Source organism: Oncorhynchus gorbuscha, linkage group LG11, assembly GCF_021184085.1.
Source record: "Oncorhynchus gorbuscha isolate QuinsamMale2020 ecotype Even-year linkage group LG11, OgorEven_v1.0, whole genome shotgun sequence".
Lineage (NCBI taxonomy): Eukaryota > Metazoa > Chordata > Actinopteri > Salmoniformes > Salmonidae > Oncorhynchus > Oncorhynchus gorbuscha.
The window spans coordinates 37,945,622-37,962,892 of record NC_060183.1 but is presented as its reverse complement, the minus strand read 5'-3'; the positions used below and the strand labels follow the sequence as shown (position 1 = coordinate 37,962,892).

The following is a 17,271-nucleotide window of genomic DNA, read 5'->3' as shown; positions in this document are numbered from 1 at the left end:
CATATTAATTGCATAACATGCCGCAAGCAGACTTTGAAAAATAATATTTGTGTCATTCTCAAAACTTTTGGCCACGACTGTACATAAATCAAAGAATCAACACTTTATTTCATATAATATAAAGAACAGCTATATCAATGGTTAGTGGGTTTAGACATGAATCTAACTTCAAAACAAGAGATGATTGAACAGTTAAATGAATAGTGTCTAATACAAATAATAAACCAAATGTTAGGGCTGGGCTGGAACAGAAACCTGCACACCCAGTAGCTAGATCTCTAGGAACAGGGTTGGCCATGCATTTTCTAGGTCTATGCATTGTTCCTTTTAACAGTACAACTAGACTAACTTAGCTAGCTCGTGGTTTTCAGCCGCATCACAACAGTTGTTGTTTTTGAACAGCACCAGATGTTCTTTGGGGTTCCAGGGTTCACTTCGGTCCATCCTCAAAAAGCTGTTAAAAAGGTGCTACTTGATCAAATCAAATTGATTTGTCACATGAACTAACATCTGCTAACCATGTGTAAGTGTAGCGAAATGCTTGTTTTTCTAGTTCCGACCATGCAGTTACATCTAACACGTAATATAACCTAACTATTTCACAACAACTACCTTACAAGTGTAAAGGAATGAATACGAATATGTACATAAAATATATAAATGAGTGATGGCCGAACGGCATAGGCAAGATGCAGTAGATGGTATAGAGTACAGTATGTACATATGAGATGAGTAATGTAGACCTCCACATGTCACATTATATGAAGTGGCGTTATGATATACATTACATCAAGATGGCAAGATGCCTGAAAAGGGCACAATGGCTGCTGGAGCTGCAACTTCGGTCGGTGATGGTGGGAGTGGTTTTGGCCGAATAGAATCATTCCATAGGGTTTTTTGAGTGCCTATTTAAAATATTTAGAGATGTTATTAGACAAAAACAACCAGAGCAACATATGGCATGCAGTTCCAATATGATCTGAAAACTAGGGATGGGTTTAGTCGAAAGTTTACTTACACTTGGGTTGGAGTCATTAAAACTGTTTTTTCAACCACTCCACAAATTTCTTGTTAACAAACTACAGTTTTGGCAGCTCGGTTAGGACATCTACTTTGCATGACACAAGTCATTTTTCCAACTATTTTTTACAGACAATTGTATCACAATTCCAGTGGGTCAAAAGTTTACATACACTAAGTTGACTGTGCCTTTAAACAGCTTGGAAAAGTCCAGAAAATTATGTCATGGCTTTAGAAGCTTCTGATAGGCTAATTGACATAATTTGAGTCAATTGGATGTGTACCTGTGGATGTATTTCAAGGCCTTCCTTCAGACTCATTGCCTCTTTGCTTGACATCATGGGAAAATCAAAATAAATCAGCCAAGACCTCAGAAAGAAAATTGTAGATCTCCGCATGTCTGGCTCATCCTTGGGAGACATTTCCAAACGCCTAAAGGTACCACGTTCATCTGTACAAAAAATAGTATGCAAGTGTAAACACCATGGGACCACGCAGCCGTCATACTGCTCAGGAAGGAGACGCGATCTGTCTCCTAGAGATGAACGTACTTTGGTGCGAAAAGTGCAAATCAATTCCAGATCAACAGCAAAAGACCTTGTGAAGATACTGGAGGAAATGGGTACAAAAGAGTCTATATCCACAGTAAAACGAGTCCTATATCGTCAGCAAGAAAGAAGCCACTGCTCCAAATCCGCCATAAAAAGCCAGACTACAGTTTGCAACTGCACATGGGGACAAAGATCGTACTTTTTGGAGAAATGTCCTCTGGTCTGATGAAACAAAAATAGAACTGTTTGTCCATAATGACCATCGTTAAGTTTGGAGGAAAAAGGGGGAGGCTTGCAAGCCGAAGAACACCATCCCAACCGTGAAGCACGGGAGTGGCAGCATCATGTTGTGGGGGGTACTTTGCTACAGGAGGGACTGGTGCACTTCACAAAATAGATGGCATCATGAGGGAGGGAAATGATGTGGATATATTGAAGCAACATTTCAAGACATCAGTCTGGAAGTTAAAGCTTGGTTGCAAATGGGTTTTCCAAGTGTACGATGACCCCAAGCATACTTCCAAAGTTATGGCGAAATGGCTTAAGGACAGCAAATTCAAGGTATTGGAGTGGCCATTATAAAGCCCTGACCTCAATCCTATAGAACATTTGTGGGCAGAACTGAAAAAGCGTGTGCGAGCAAGGAAGCCTACCAACCTGACTCAGTTACACCAGCTCTGTCAGGAGGAATGGGCCAAAATTCATCCAACTTATTGTGGGAAGCTTGTAGAAGGCTACCCAAAATGTTTGACCAAAGTTAAACAATTGAAAGGCAATGTTACCAAATACTAATAGTGTACGTAAACTTCTGACCACTGGAAATGTGATGAAAGAAATAAAAGCTGAACTAAATCCTTCTCTCTACTGTTATTTTGACATTTCACATTCTTAAAATAAAGTGGTGATCTAATTGACCTAAGACATGGAATTTTTACTAAGATTAAATGTCAGGAATGTTGAAAAACTGAGTTTAAATGTATTTCGCTAAGGTGTATGTAAACTTCCGACTTCAACTGTAGAAAACTGAAAATGACTGTCCATCATTTCCTATATTAGTAATCTCAGGGATCCTACTTAAAACCTTACAGAGAAGCAATATCCAGTTCGGCTCATCACTAAACAGTTTATATGAATGAAATCATAAAATTACACTAAAACGGTGTAGAACATTACTAAATACTTTGTAACAACAACCCAAATTGTGTAAGTGTCCTTGAAAGTGTCTCTTCAGAATGGCTCTGCTGACTGAAATAAAACGGCTATGTTTAAGAAATCTGCTTTCATTCTAACTGGCAAAGGGTGGTCAATTATGTAATGCAAATGTCACTGTGGTGTGTTGTGCGACTCGATGCAGGGCTCTGGGAGTCAGTGGGAGACTTTTTTTTTTTTTTTGTATTGCCAACCCCCTGAGGACCAGAAGCTGGTTTCACTTACATCACACTCAAAGTACACCCTGTCTTGTTTCAAGTGTTTTATCTGAGAAGAAAAGAAATGCCACGTTGCCATGCATAACCAACTAAGTACCTCGGTACAAATAAACAATAAGACGAAACAACTGAGAGTGGGGGCGATTTAATCCGGAATGTTCTTTAGCCTTCTTAGGGGTGTGTGGTGTGGAACCTGATTACTATATTGCCTGGCATTGTGACTGTAATTCACGCCAGCTGCCGAGGCCTCTGGCAAGAGCCAGGGGTAGACTGTCTCTCGGTCTGTCCTGATCAGAGAGCCTCACCTTTCTCTCTCTCTGCCCTCTCTATCTGGCTCCTCAGGACACACATCTCTCTCTCCTCTGCCCACTAGATATGACAACTACACCCTCATGAACCCCCTACTTCCTGATAATTTCAGCTGGATATAGTACGTAACAGACACAGATAACTTCTGGGTCTGTGTATACAGGGCCTCCAGAAAGTATTAATACCCCTTCCCTTATTCCACATTTTGTTGTGTTACAGCCTGAATTCCAAATTGGTTAAATAAATACAACATTCGCCCATGTACACACAATGCCCCATAATGCCAAGAGTGTACAAAGCTGTCATCAAGGCAAAAAAGGGTCATTACCTTGAAGAATCTCAAATATAAAATATACTTTTCTGGTTAATACATGATTCCATATGTGTTATTTTTGTATGTGTCGTTTCAGAATAACATCTTCACTATTATTCTACAATGTAGAAAATTGTAATAGAAAAAAACATCACCCAGATAGGCCAGTCATGTGAGAAACCCGTCCTTGTGCAAGCGGTCAGACAAGTGAAAATTATGGTCCGTATAGAAAACGTGTCACTACTTTGCCCTTTGATAACCAGCGCTTATGTTGTAAAAGTGTTACATGGTCGCTGCCGATATCATTGCATAATGCAGAAAATAATGCAGAAAATACCTGAGTGTTCAGAGGCCTTGCTTTAACAAAGTTAACCATTTTCACTGTACTGTAGTGTCCAAAACTTATTTCAAGCTGCAGTGTACCCAAGTGGTGTCGAGAGCAACTGCTTGCACACGCATTACCACTCCACTATGCCTCCTTGTCATGGCTTTTACACCATCAGTACAGATACCAACACATCTTGACCACCAAAGTTCATTTGATGTCACAAAGCTGTTCAGTACTTAAAATATATCCTCTCCTGTTGTCCTAGTTTTCGAGCAAACGTTAGTGGAATTCCTGCGAGACAGCAATGGTTAATGTGATTGGATGTTAGTTATTTGACTAGGCTTCCTGTATTTGACATTGTGTTGTTATTTCGCTGAAAACTAGATGGTTTCATTTTATTTTTGCCGATGAAACGAGGCTATTCATGCGAGAGAAAAACATCACCAAAATGTATAGCCCCGTTGGAAAATCTAAATGCACTGTTTGAAAATGTGAATCACATTTTTATTTGGCGTACCCCTGACGGCATTGCGCGTATTTACAGTTTGGAAATAGCCGGCCTAGCCGAACGAATTAAAGCATGCTGACGCCTTTAAGGCATACGCATGCTTCACAGCCGAAACAGTTTGGAAGAATTTGTGAATATATATTGTGGCAACATTTTTGTGATGTTTTGGCTGTTCGGGGAAACAACATTTTTTCTCGAGGCAAGCCGAAGTCTACGCCTTTGTTGTCGTAGACTCTTTATCATTCATTGAGAGGACTTGCTTTCATGCACATTTATTAATTGAGAAATACTGCACCAAACGTCTTAGTTAGATTAAGATTTCCTCTGCAAAAGCTTTTTTTTATTTTTTATTTTATTATACAGATTTCTTGAGTTATATAAGATTAATTCTGACTATTTTGAGGAAGTGAGTATTGGCTATGGCGTCTCCAAATGGACAAACCGTACTATTGCCATTTAAAAAAAAAAGTTTTTCAAGCGAAGGTCTTTTAAGGGATTATGCGAACATACTCGTTCGGTTTCGGCTAGGCATCTTCAACTAAAGCATGCTGATGCCTTTATCCCCACACCAGTGGGCCGCCAGTGTTTTATGTCAATGTAAGCTTCAGTATTAATGTTTCACTAACACTAAAGTCTTGTGGCGAGCAGAATCAACCATCTCTGCGCCACTCAAGACTTTTGCTTTTTGAGAAGGACTCTTTTCAAGTCTGCTCGCCACAAGTCGTTCACAGTTAGCCCTTGTTACAGTAAATACCAGCTAAAATGTACCAAGACCCTTGCCTTGACTTCAAATTCGAACAGGTCCGCGTGGGTCCATGGCCCAGTGAGGCGCAGGTGCCGCCCCGCGTAGAGGGAAAACGAAAAGTCTGAGCCTGTTGTGTAAGAAAACTGGGGTAAATCTTTGTTGGAAATGCGGCATTAGTGGGGAAAATGCAAAATTGACCCAAGATTAGTGTCTAGGCGGGGCAACTTCACCCTACACCTGTTGCATAATTCTGATCGTTATGATAACCTGTCACTCTCCCTCCCTCTGTCCCCAGGCACCTGAACTTGTCGGTGCGTCCCAAGCAGCTCCCGGCGTTGGTACGTAGTGGCGTACCAGAGGCCCTCAGGGGAGAGGTATGGCAGCTCCTGGCCGGTTGCCATAACAATGACCACCAGGTAGAGGAGTACCGCACCCTCATCACCAAGGTAGGCCTGACCCCTGAGCACTTACCTAACCCGACCTAGAGATACTGTGTATATAATGACGAGATGGTCTTGTCTCCGTCCTAACAATGGGAGTCGTTGTCCCAAAGGCAGGAAGGAAGGTCTGCTTATCGCTCTATTTCCAAATGGACAGATTTTTACAGGAGTGGACCCCATTTACATTGTGACCCCTGACCTCTTACCTAACCTGATGTTAATCGCTCTGGATAAGAGCGTCTGCTAAATGACTTAAATGTAATGTAAATGTTAATGGCATAGCTTACTGAGTGTTTGAGTTGTTCAGTTTGAGCAAGGGGAGGCACAGAATCACTCATCTTGATCACGATAAGTTATTGTAGTTTCAAACCTGGTGATTTGTAGATCAGTGATTCTGCGCATTCCCGACTGCCATGCAACTTTGTCGATCTCAAAACACTCAGTGTCAGTGGCAATGGGATTTGTAGCCCATTATGTAACTGACTCATGTGGATGACTCGTGGTCATGACTTCATCGCAAACCTGTGTATTTACATTTCAACATGCTTTACATCATTATTGGAACTCGGGCACAGAAGTGTCCAGAGTGTTATTGAAAATGTTCCCACAGCGTTGGGAACATGGGTCTGTAGATCGGAGGCCTTCATAGGCCTGTCTAAGAAGTGCTGGGTGGTGACACTGGAATCTTCTCGGTGGAGGAGAGTGCATAAAAAAAAGTGTTTTGTTTGAGAGACTATGTTTATGTATTGTCAGAGAGAGAGAGTTTGCGCCCATGCGTGTGGGTGTACGCACAAGGGTGTGCTTATGAGCATCATAGTCTGTGTTACCGTTGTTTGAGGTGGTGTGAGAAGAGAGGCAGGAGGCCGGGGAAGTGATAGCTGCTTTTCTATCAAGTCACATCAAACAGGGATGCCCAGCCCAGCCTGGTTTGACCATGTCCCTAATATTTCAGGCCTGTACAACCAAGGCCACAGCCCTGTAGACCTGTTGGCCTCCCCCCGCCCCGCCCAAAAACGTTTTGATCCAAATTGTATTGCCAGATTACTTTGATTTTCTCTTTTTAATGTTTTCTTTATTGAAGAGGTCTCTAGATTTTCCATCATGTGTTTGATACGATAGAATTGAAAGTAGAACAGTTTTTTTCCTAAAAGGGATTCAATTTAGACATCTGAATGTGATTTTGTGGAAACGAAAAACAGATTTTGTTTTACAAGATACAAAGAATGTTGGACGGCCAGCTCTAAATCATTTAAGTCATGTGACTTGATCACCAGTTCAACAGGGTCATTCTCACCAGTTCAACAGGGTCATTCTCACCAGTTCAACAGGGTCATTCTCACGAGCTCGACAGGCTCATTCTCACGAGCTCGACAGGCTCATTCTCACGAGCTCGACAGGCTCATTCTCACGAGCTCGACAGGCTCATTCTCACGAGCTCGACAGGCTCATTCTCACGAGCTCGACAGGTGACTGTTCATCATATTCAATGGACTACTGGTGGAATATAGCTTGTGTACAATGATAATGTGGTATAACTGCTGATGCTTGATACCGTAGGGTTGTTGTCATAGCTCCATTCCTGTCACCTTCGTGATATTCTACTGGGAGGTTAAAAGAGCTGGGACGATAAACAGACTACTTACCGCAGCCATATTGCTTATGTCCTTCATTATGATAAGTAGTCTATACTCGAGAAAGTGAAGTTTAAAATGAAATAAGTTTGCCAGTATGGGTTATTGTTAATGGGACAACAACAATTGATTGCTTCAACCATCAAACTAGACGTAGTAGTTTAAAGTAGAGCCTAGGCCTATTCACAATACAGTTGAATGCATATTCAAAAGGAGTCTGTGCATGCATTGGGTTATTGAGCTTGTTTTGGCCGATCAGTGGAGTCTATGGTGCTACAGATGACAAACAAATCCATTTGGGAATTATTAGCCTACTGATCAACAACGTTTGCATAGAAGCATCATTCCAGCTTGTCATGCCTGTATGGAAGGACATCATGTAGGCACTGCTGTTAGTTTAAGAATGTAGAATAACTATCTATTCAATGCAAATGGCTCCAATGTAACATCACGATTTGTTATCACGGATGCTTATCAAACTAGTATTTTTTTGTCATTTTTCGTGATCGGGATAATTAATTTAAATTTAAAAAAAACTCTAAACCACTTTGTTGCAAGGACACAATTCGAAACAACTTTATTGGCTAGTTCATCTGTCAGGAAATGGCCGGGTTGTAACTTGATCCTACTGCTATGATTGGATGCAGCAAGGCAAAGCCAATCGAGTCGGCTTGGTCGTTCTCTAGTTTAAAGGATAGAAGAAAAAACACTGGTACACATTGTCAAACGTCTTGTTCTGTTTATTGTTATTGTATCAATTCAGGCATTTTATCGCAACATGGGTTTTTTGGCCCACTTACTGTAAAGTCATTTTGTGACTGAAACATCAGTTTGACTGATAATTGATTGATTGAATGATTGCCTGAAGACCGCCTTGTCCATAGAAATGGTTGACCATTTTGTGTCCTCACATTACACATATGGGCAGATAAAGGAATCGAAAAGAAACCTATCTTAAATCATCTAAGACAATAAAGTCTCTTAAGTGGAAGATGAACGCTCACTTGCATATCTCCCACTGTGACGGTCTCTGATACTTAACAAGCCGTTTAACGTCATTATGTCTCCCCCCGGCCCCCTAATTCTTCAATGTCCTATTTCTACTTAATGTGATTTCTATGTTATGTGACTGCTGGTCTGCCCCTCATTATAGGGGTTTGCCCTTTGGCGCTTTATGGGGCTTAGCTGCGCTGCAAACGCTTCACTCATACTGTAGTAGTTTAGTAGTCGTTTAGTTTATTAGGATCCAGTGTGTGAGCGGAGTTTAGCGATAGGAATGCCCCGGTGTCCTTTTCAACCGCTCCACTAAAAACTGCTCTGCACTCACATAAAGAAATAAAATGACGCTCCAAATTCGCTCCACTCATTAATATCACAATTTAAGCAACGCCCATCTATTTTTTGTGTGACTACCTGGACCTACCATTTGGTTTTGAAGTATTGACACCAAACCATGTGATTTGAATGAAAAGTATTTCATAAACATGAAAAGGTAAGAAGATCTCATCATTTCAAACCGGCTACATTAAACGGCATATAAACATCGTAGTAAACATCGTAAAACACTCTAAATAGGTCCGGAGCCAGTCAGGGAGCCTAAGAAGGAACGGAAGGAATTATTTAGGCTACATTATTTCAATTAAGGCTATATCGTACAAATAAATACATTGTGAAGCATTTTGCGAGTGCGACACACAAGGCTTGGTAGGGAGTTAGGGGCATTGAGTGCTCAGCATTTAAACAGCATTTAGTTGTATTAAATCATTATAGTTTATAAATTGTGCATATAGGCTTTGACTTACTTATAATTAAATACACATTAAAAAAACAAATGCCTTATTAGGCTCAGTCTATAGTGCCTTTGGGAAACACGAGTTTGGTCAGAGTCTGTGGCCTCAGGCTGATGGTTGTGATGGTACCTGGAGAGCAGGCCAGCAGCGGGGAATATCCTCTCCAGCTTGCAGAGCCACTGGGGATGCTAAACACCCTTTTGGCCACTATTGCCAGGCTGGGCAGGAATACAGAGATGTATATTTGTTTCTATTGGTAGGCATAAAGGATTTTTAGGAAAAATAAACCAATCAAGCTCCTTGGAAGTTGGAATATACCAGGCCTATTGGGCCAAGATCCATGATGTCCTATTGTATAGATAATATAACATACATGAAAGACACTGTTAAGAGATCAGATTTCTTGTTTCTTTTAGCATGTGCACATAGTAAGTACACCGTCATGCTTTCGGGATATGTGTATTTTCAGGTTCCACATTGATTATTTAGTTGTGGACACTACATCCACGCATTCCCTCTATTCCTCTTGGTCCTCATCTTTGTAAGTCACCTTGATTTTGCAACTGTGTTATCAGTTACTTTATGAAAATATTTAGCGAACTCCATGGCAGTAGCTATAAAGCAAGGGGCTATAGCAGCACACAAGTCGACTACAAATTCATGCTGGGCTCAGGCACTCCCTGAGCTCGTGAAGTGAGCGCTACTGGAGCAAAAATGGAGCGGGCAAAAAGGCTCCGTCCTTTGGGAATCTCGCTCCTCGCTCCAGTCAAATTGGGCACGTTCCTCTCCTCGCTCCAGCTCCTCTCACATGCTGTTACGATCCCCATTAGCTACTGCACATGCAGCAGCGACTCTTCATGGGGTCCACATAAATACATGACAGAGTACAGAACAGTAATAGACAAGAACAACATAACAAATTTACAAAGTTATGTGTAGGAAATATGTATGTTCATATTCTTATAAATAGTACGGTTAAATTAGATCTTTAGAAAAAAGTAGAGGTACTGTGATGCAATGTTTGTTTTTATGTCGTTTAAAAAAAAAGCTAGACTTTCTGCCTGAGTAACCGTGATGACATGGCTCTGTACATAACTAGCGCCACGTTAAATCTGTTCCTGGTTTGGGTACCGTGAAGAAACCCATGGTGGCGTGTCTGGTGGGGTTAGGTATGTCTGTTTTGAAGTGTATGCTAAGAGATTATACGAGTGGTTAGACATTTGACCCACAAATGTTTCTTAAAGATGAGGAGAGTGGTAGCCAACTTCTCCTCAACCATCAGACTATCGTGCATGTTGTTGATAGTTCTGTGTGTGCAGTTAAGGGCAAGGTGAGCTGCTTGATTTTGAGCCAGCTGCAACTTTGCCAGGTCTTTCTTTGCTGCACCTGACCACATTACAGGACAGTAATCAAGATGGGACAAGATCAAAGCCTGAACAACTAGTACAGTTGATCTTCTTGCCAAGCGCAGAGCATCTTGCATACCTCTCCCTATCTTCACAACGACTTTGTCAATATGACCTGACCATGATAACTGACCATCCAATGTTATTCCTAGGAGTTCAGCTTCTTCATCTTGTTCAATGGTCACACCCTTTACGGACTGCTCCAGTTGAGGTTTAGGTCGACGATCATGTTTTGAACCAAATACAATGCCTTTGGTTTCAGATGTATTTAAGAACAGTTTATTGTAATTACCCATTCTATAATGACGAGATGCTCATGCCTCCGCCCTAACAGTGGGAGTCGTCCCAAGGGTGGGAAGGCAGGCTACAAGCTTAGATCCACAGTAAGCCCATAGAAATGCATTGGGCTTATTTTGGACATATTTTGGCAAGAGTGATTTGCCTCTTCCTCTCTGCTGTTTCCCTGTCATTGCTCGCTTTATGACTACAAGGCGCCTAGCCTATCAATAGATCGCTAGAAGATGCATATCTTCCATTCTAGCAGGAGACTGCTCGACGGACTAGCGAATTGAAACTTTTATATGAGAAGTAGCCTCGTTAATATGAAGTGTAAACGTGGTGCTAATCGAAAACACCCGTGATGGCTGTTCAACGGTCTGATGGCCTGATAAAATATGCAATTTTTGTTGTTGTCTCTTGTCTTAGCTCTGATGCACTCGTACTGTCTCTGTCTGTCGGACAGTATCTGAGCGAACAGTCTATGGCTCGGGTGGCTGAGGTCCTTAATGATCTTCATTTTGGCCTTCCTGTAAAACCGGGTGCTGTAGATGTCCTGGAGGGCAGGCAGCGTGCCCCCGGTGACGCGTTGGGCTGCCCACACCATGCTCTGGAGAGCCTTGCGGTTGAGGGCGGAGCAGTTGCCGTACCAGGCGTCAATGCGGTCTGACAAAATGCACACATTTCGGTTGAATGCATTCAGTTCTGCAACTGAATGCATTCAGTTCTGTCCCCTTTTCCTGTCCATGCTGTTGCGCCTTCTTCACCACAATGACTGTGGCGAGACCATTTTAGGTCCTCAAGTGATGTGCACGCGGAGGAACTTGAAGCTTTTCACCCTTTCCACTGCGGCCCCGTCGATGTGGATGGGAACATGCTCTGTCTCCTGTCTCTCTACGATAAGCTCCTGGTTGACGTGAGGGAGGGGTTATTTTTCTGGCACCACTCTGCCAGGGCTCTCTCACTGTGGGCTGTCTCGTCATTGTTAATAATCAGGCCTTCTGTCGTATCATCAACAAACGTGATGATTGAGTTGGAGCCGTGTTTCGCCGCGCAGTCATGGGTGCAGAGGGAGTACAGGAGGGGGCTGAGCACACACCCCTAGGGTCCCCCCGTCTTGAGGATCAGTGTGACGGAGGTGTTGTTGCCTACCCTCACCACCTGGGGTTGGCTCGACAGGAAATCTAGGATCGAGTTGCAGAGCAAGTTAAGTTAAGGACGAGTTAAGACCCAAGGCCCCGAGCTTAGTGACACGCTTGGAAGGCACTGTGGTGTTAAAAGCTGAGCTGTAGTCGTTTAACAACATTCGCACATAGTGTCATCAGATAGTATTTAGAAATATTGACTTTTTCCACATTTTGTTGTGTTACAGCCTGAATTTAAAATGGGTTAAATTAAGATTTTGCATCACTGGCCAACACCCAATACCCCATAATGTCAAAGTGGATTCATGTTTTTAGAAATGTTTACAATTTAATAAAAATTAAAAGCTGAAATGTCTTGAGTGAATAACTATTCAACCTGCATCTCATGGCAAGTCTAAATAAGTTATTGAGTAAAAGCACATAATGAGTTGCATGGACTGTGTGCAATAATGGTGTTTAACATGATTTTCGAATGACCACCTCATCTCTGTACCTCACACTATTATCTTTAAAGTCCCTCAGTCATGCAGTGAATTTGTGGTCCTTCTGTAGCTCAGTTGGTAGAGCATGGCGCTTGTAACGCCAGGGCAGTGGGTTCGATCCCCGGGACCACCCATACGTAGAATGTATGCACACATGACTGTAAGTCGCTTTGGATAAAAGCGTCTGCTAAATGGCATATATATTATTATATTATATTATATTATAATTTCAAACAAAGATTTGCCACAAAGACCAGGGAGGTCCTCCAATGCCTTGCAAAGAATGGCACCTATTGGTATATGGGTAAAAAAAAAAAAAAGACATTGAATATCCCTTTGAGCATGGTGAATTGTTAATTACACCTTTGGATGGTGTAGCAATACACCCAGTCACTACAAAGATACAGGCGTCCTTCCTAACTCAGTTGCCGAAGAGGAAAGAAAGCGCTTAGGGATTTCACCATGAGGCCAATGGTGACTTTAAAACAGAGTAGGCTTCCCCAACTGGCGGCTCCCAGGCTGATTTTGGCAGTTTGGTTTTATTTGGCCCACCAAGTTTTCCGAGCTAAAAAAGTCAAACGTTTGGACACTACTCATTTAAGGGTTTTTCTTATTTTTTGTTGTTGCTATTTTCTACATTACAGAATAATAGTGAAGACATCAAAACTATGAAATAACACATATGGAATCATGTAGTAACCTAATTTTTTTTAACAAATCAAAATATATTTTATATTTTTGGTTCATCAAAGTAGACATCTCAATTGGGTTGAGATGGTCAGGTGATTGTGAGGCCAGGTCATCTGATGCAGCACTCCATCACTCTCCTGCTTGTTTAAATAGCCCTTACACAGCCTGGAGGTGTGTTGGGTCGTTGTCCTGTTGAAAAACAAATGATAGTCCCAATAAGCGCAAACATGCTTCTACACTTGCATTGCTTGCTGTTTGGGGTTATAGGCTGGGTTTCTGTACAGCACTTTGAAATATCAGCTGATGTAAGTAGGGCTATATAAATCAATTGGATTTGTTTTGAAACCAGATGGGATAGCGTATTGCTGCAGAATGATTTGGTAGCCATGCTGGTTAAGTGTGCCTTGAATTCTAAATAAATCACTGACAGTGGCACCAGCAAAGCACCATCACACCACCTCCTCCATGCTTCACGGTGGGAACCACACATACAGAGATCATCCGTTCATCACTCTGCGTCTCACAAAGACAAGTGGTTGGAACTAAAAATCGCAAATCTGGACTCATCAGACCAATGGCCATATTTCCACTGGTCTAATGTCCATTGCTCGTGTTTCTTGGCCCAAGCAAGTCTCTTCTTCTTATTTGTGTCCTTTAGTAGTGGTTTCTTTGCAGCAATTTGGTCATTTTAGTTCAGTTACCTTGGCTTGCTTGGGTACAGGAATAATGGTGGCCATCTTGAAGCAAGTGGGGACAAAAGACTGGATAGTGAGAGGTTGAAAATGATTCTGGCATCCTGGCCAGGGTTAACACGCTTGAAGGTCCTACTTATGTCGGCTACAAAGATCGGGAGCCTGCAGTCCTCGTGAGCAGTGGGGGCCAATGTCGGCGGCTCTGTGTTTTCCTCGAAGCGATGGGAAAATGTTTTTAGCTCGTCTGTCTTTGGCGTGGCTGGTTTTCCCTTTATAACCTTTATAATTCTCGATTGTCTGAATTCCCTGCCACATGCGTCTCATATCTGAGACGTTGAATTGACACTCTACTCTCTGTACTGTCTTTTTGCTTCTTTGATTGTGTTGTGGAGGTCATAGGTGGTCTGTTTCGTATGCGTTTCCAGTCACTTTACTACAGTTATATGCGGTGGTTCAGGCTTTCAGCTTTGCACAAATGCTGCCATCTATCCACGGTTTCTGGTTTGGGTATGTTCTATTCATCACTTTCGGAACAACATCCTCTATGCACTTACTGATGAACCCAGAGACTGAATCAATGTTATTCCCAGAGGCGGCCCCCGCAACATATCTGAGGCCGTGTGATCTAAACAGTCCTGTCGCATGGATTCCAATTGGTCAGACCAGTGTTGAACAGACCTTACCACAGGTGCTTGCTGTTTTAATTTCTGCCTATAGGCGGAGAGGAGCAGAATGGATGAGTGGTCAGATTTGCCGAAGGGGGGGTCGAAGAATACTTTCCCCCCCGTCTCGGAATAGAGAATAACAGTGGTTTGACGTTTTTTTCCCGCAGGTGAGTCAAGAGATGTGTTGGTGGAATTTCGGGAGAATTTTCATTAGATTTCCATTGTTAAAGTCCCCAGCGATAACGGATGCGACCTTGGGATATGCTGTTTCCAATTTGTTCTAGGTTTTGTGTAATTCCTTGAGTGTCAGTGTGGTGTCTGATTGTGTGTGAGGGGGTGGTAAAAATCCATGATACAAACAGCTGTGAATTCTCTCGGTAGATAATGGGGTTTCGGCATTTGATCGTGAGATGTTTTAGGTCAGGTGAACAGAACCTAATAAGGGTTTGTACATTCCTATAACCACACAATGTCCTCCGCCTTTGGTTTTTCCCCCGCAAAGTGCTTTTACCATGTCCGCGCGATGTACGGAGAACCCACCGTAGGCTGTATAGCCGGATCTAGCACTTCTCCCGACAACCAATTCTCTCGCATCTCTCTTGTAGGAAGTCCGCACTCTGTGCTTGCAAAGTTCATTACCCAGAGACGGTACATTAACGAGTCATTAATCTGACTAAAACTTCAGCTCGCCTTCCCCTCCAGCGGCGCCTGTCTTTTGAGGATAATGATTGAACATTCAAGTTTTTAAATTCACCTTGACCAATGACTATGGCTCTTAAAAGGACATGAGACCATTATACACGAACTCTAACAGAGATTCTAATTCTACTTACTGTCTTAAGTGTCCAGTCCACACAGCAGACAACAGTACCAAAAGAAAAAAATGCTACGCATCACATACATTTGCAGTAAGATGTTTGTTGACCACACAGCTAGTTACTGTGTAAACGGATACGCTGTGGTGACTTAGTTTGCCCTGCAGTTTGTTTATTGGTTTGGCGCGGGCACGCAGTGTTTTTCCTGGCCTCAGCCATGTCAACTGCCATTATGTAAAGTCAACATCCCGCGGTGCCCACGCCAGGGTCCCAGGTGGCAACAAGATGTTACCCACCCTCCCTGCACTCCTGTTCCCGTTCCTGTTTCTGTCTGTCCCTGTCTTTATCCTCAAATAAACTCCATCACATGCTGTCGCAGTACTTGTGTGTGTTGTCTCGGTTAACCCAGAGCTAAAATCTTGCGTAATTTAGTCATTTGCAGTCTGTTGTGTGGCAATTTTCTGTTCAGTCACCATTAACACTTTGTTAACAAGCCCATTTGATAGTAGCTTTGTACGAAACGCGTCCGTTGTCTTAAGACATCACTAGCCCAGTATTGTTGGTAAGAGTATATATGGCCACCGTATCCTCCTGTCCGTCGTAGTGAGATGATGATGGTGTGATATTGATCGGGGATAAGAGAGAGTGTAGACTTCCCTTTACTGGGGTGGGAGCTCTAGATAGATTTATGTTCTGTCAGACAGTGGAGGTTTGTGGAGCACGCCACTCACGCACACGCACACGCACACGCACACGCACGCGCACGCGCACGCGCACGCGCACGCACACGCACACGCACACGCACACGCACACGCACACACACACACACACACACACACACACACACACACACACACACACACACACACACACACACACACACACACACACACACACACACACACACACACACACACACACACACCACACACACACACACGCCACACACACGCCACACACACACACACGCCACACACACGCCACACACACACACGCCACACACACACACGCCACACACACACACGCCACACACACACGCCCCACTCACACACACACGAGAGAGAGACGGACGAACCGCTGAGACAATTGATGCTTTATTTAGCCTCTAAGTAGGACTGCTTGTGCCTGATGACTCCAGATGCGAGACGTTAGGCTTAGACGTTCTCTCGCAGATTCAACCAGGTCACTACACTACTAACTGAGGAGACATTGGAATCGTAAACACAATCTTTTTCCTTTTAAAAAATTATAAACAAAACTTTATTTTTTAAAATCATGGCCTTGGAATGTGTGGAGTTCCCCACTCCTAAATGTGTGGTGGTAACATATCAAGAACACTACTTTATTTTAGAATAAACTATTCTCAGCATAGAGATACTACTAATCATTTGAATTTGTTTGAAGTTAGTTCATGCGTAAGGAATCCACAAGGATTTGATTTTGGTTGGGGGGGTGTAAGTCTAGTGGCTACTGAGTGACTATTAACCAAAACCCTGTTGTACTGTAGCTAAATGAGAACCCTTATCGTTGTGTTGCCTTTTTTTGCACTGATTGTAAGTCTTTGTGGTGTCTGTAAGTGGCACATTACATCCATCTGTGTCCCTGTTTGTACAGCCTGTCCTCTCCTCTCTCTTTGTTTACTTGTCCTTGTATGGACCCATAGCTCTGGACAGGAGGTCCTGGCCTGTGCTGTCATTGTACTGCTGCCTGGCCTGCCCCTTTCCAATCCTCTTGTCTTTGTCCCTCCTCGTGCATTGAAACCCATACATTGAACCCATTTGAAAAAGTTACCCTGTGACCTCAGTGTACCAAGCGAGATAGCCTTGCACGTCTGTAACTGTAAGTATGGACTAATCATGTCATAAGTGACCGGCATCGGCGCCATGGCCCACATACTTCACTGTTCCCTCTTTTTCGCTCTCTCCCTCTCTCACACACTCTCCTCACCCCCCCCTCTCCTCACCCCCTCTCTCGCTCTCCTTCCCCTCCCTCCCTCGCCTCACCCTCCCTCCCTCGCCCCACCCTCCCCTCTCCCCCT

The 17,271-nt window shown here is 43.0% G+C and overlaps 1 protein-coding gene across 2 annotated transcripts in view; it reads left to right on the top strand.

Moving 5' to 3' along the window:
- LOC124048586 (rab GTPase-activating protein 1) overlaps window positions 1–17,271 on the top strand; it is a 128,841-nt gene that overhangs the window by 42,845 nt on the left and 68,725 nt on the right. For both annotated transcript variants that reach the window (XM_046369525.1, XM_046369524.1), the window contains one exon: window positions 5,497–5,647. In XM_046369525.1, coding sequence (XP_046225481.1) covers window positions 5,497–5,647 — 151 coding nt within the window. The remainder of the gene's footprint in view (window positions 1–5,496; window positions 5,648–17,271) is intronic.